At 41.5% G+C, this 909-nt stretch overlaps 1 protein-coding gene across 1 annotated transcript in view; it reads right to left on the bottom strand.

Moving 5' to 3' along the window:
• Window positions 1-583, bottom strand: part of QPCT (glutaminyl-peptide cyclotransferase) — a 205,846-nt gene extending 205,263 nt beyond the window's left edge. The window contains exon 1 of the mRNA XM_018569769.1: window positions 252-583. Within this exon, the coding sequence (XP_018425271.1) occupies window positions 252-344 (93 nt within the window). The 5' untranslated portion in view covers window positions 345-583. The remainder of the gene's footprint in view (window positions 1-251) is intronic.
• Between the last annotated feature and the right edge of the window lie 326 nt (window positions 584-909).

Below are 909 nucleotides of genomic sequence, written 5' to 3'. Positions count from 1 at the left end.
CTACCACTTGTTGTGAACCACAAAAAAACAAAAACAAAACACAATGTAAACGTCTTTTCCTGTCTGTTGACATTGAAATGTGTAAGACATTGCCAATTGCAGCCGGATATTACATTATGTGTAAGAAGTACATTGGAAGAGCCCTCCCTTTATGAATATGAACAGAAACTCACCAAGATGCTTAAAAGAAAAATCATCTAATAGTCCCATGTTAAAGCTTACACTGTACATTGAATAAAGTGCCCACTCACTTTCTCCGTTGTCCATTGCGTGCTTTCGCTCTGACCGGTGACTAAACAGATGTGCAGACACAGGTAGAACCCCCCTAGCAGGCAGACAACCATGGCTTCTTCTTTCTCAAAGTCTCCTGACGTGTCGGGTGAGCTCCTTCTTCAACAAGCTTGCCTCCCCCCGCTGTTTATAACGGTCACACTGCAGTGGAGAAGTCACAGGTAGGCGGAGACATAACGTTCGTGGGAGGCAGCAGGAGCACATACAACAACATCTGGTACGTCATCCTTCCTGATGTGATCCCGAATGGGATCTTGGGGACGAGGAAGTTTCATGATTTATCATTCATTAGCAAATGACAGGCTTCGTTGTTAAATTTTAAAAAAAAGGAAGCGTTCTGTTTAAAAAGAAGCTTTCCATGTTCATTATTTAATCCACTTCTCCACAGATAAATAAAGACTAGCAGCTCTCCCACCTCAGGTCCTATATGATAGTCCTTCCCTATCCCTGCTTTGGTGTTTATTTACTTTATAACTGATGGCTGTATGGGCAAGTTGACTCCTACTGTGGTGACCTGAATTTTACCGCACTGGTTCAACGCAGGTCACCGCTAGCAACAGGGCAGCCTTCTATAAATGTATATATAATTTTGTAAAAAAATATATATATATATATTTA

This window comes from Nanorana parkeri, unplaced genomic scaffold (assembly GCF_000935625.1).
Source record: "Nanorana parkeri isolate BGI_ZX_2015 unplaced genomic scaffold, ASM93562v1 scaffold1392, whole genome shotgun sequence".
Taxonomy (NCBI): domain Eukaryota; kingdom Metazoa; phylum Chordata; class Amphibia; order Anura; family Dicroglossidae; genus Nanorana; species Nanorana parkeri.
Note: the sequence above shows the minus strand (reverse complement) of the source record. Positions and strands in the feature narration are given on the sequence as shown.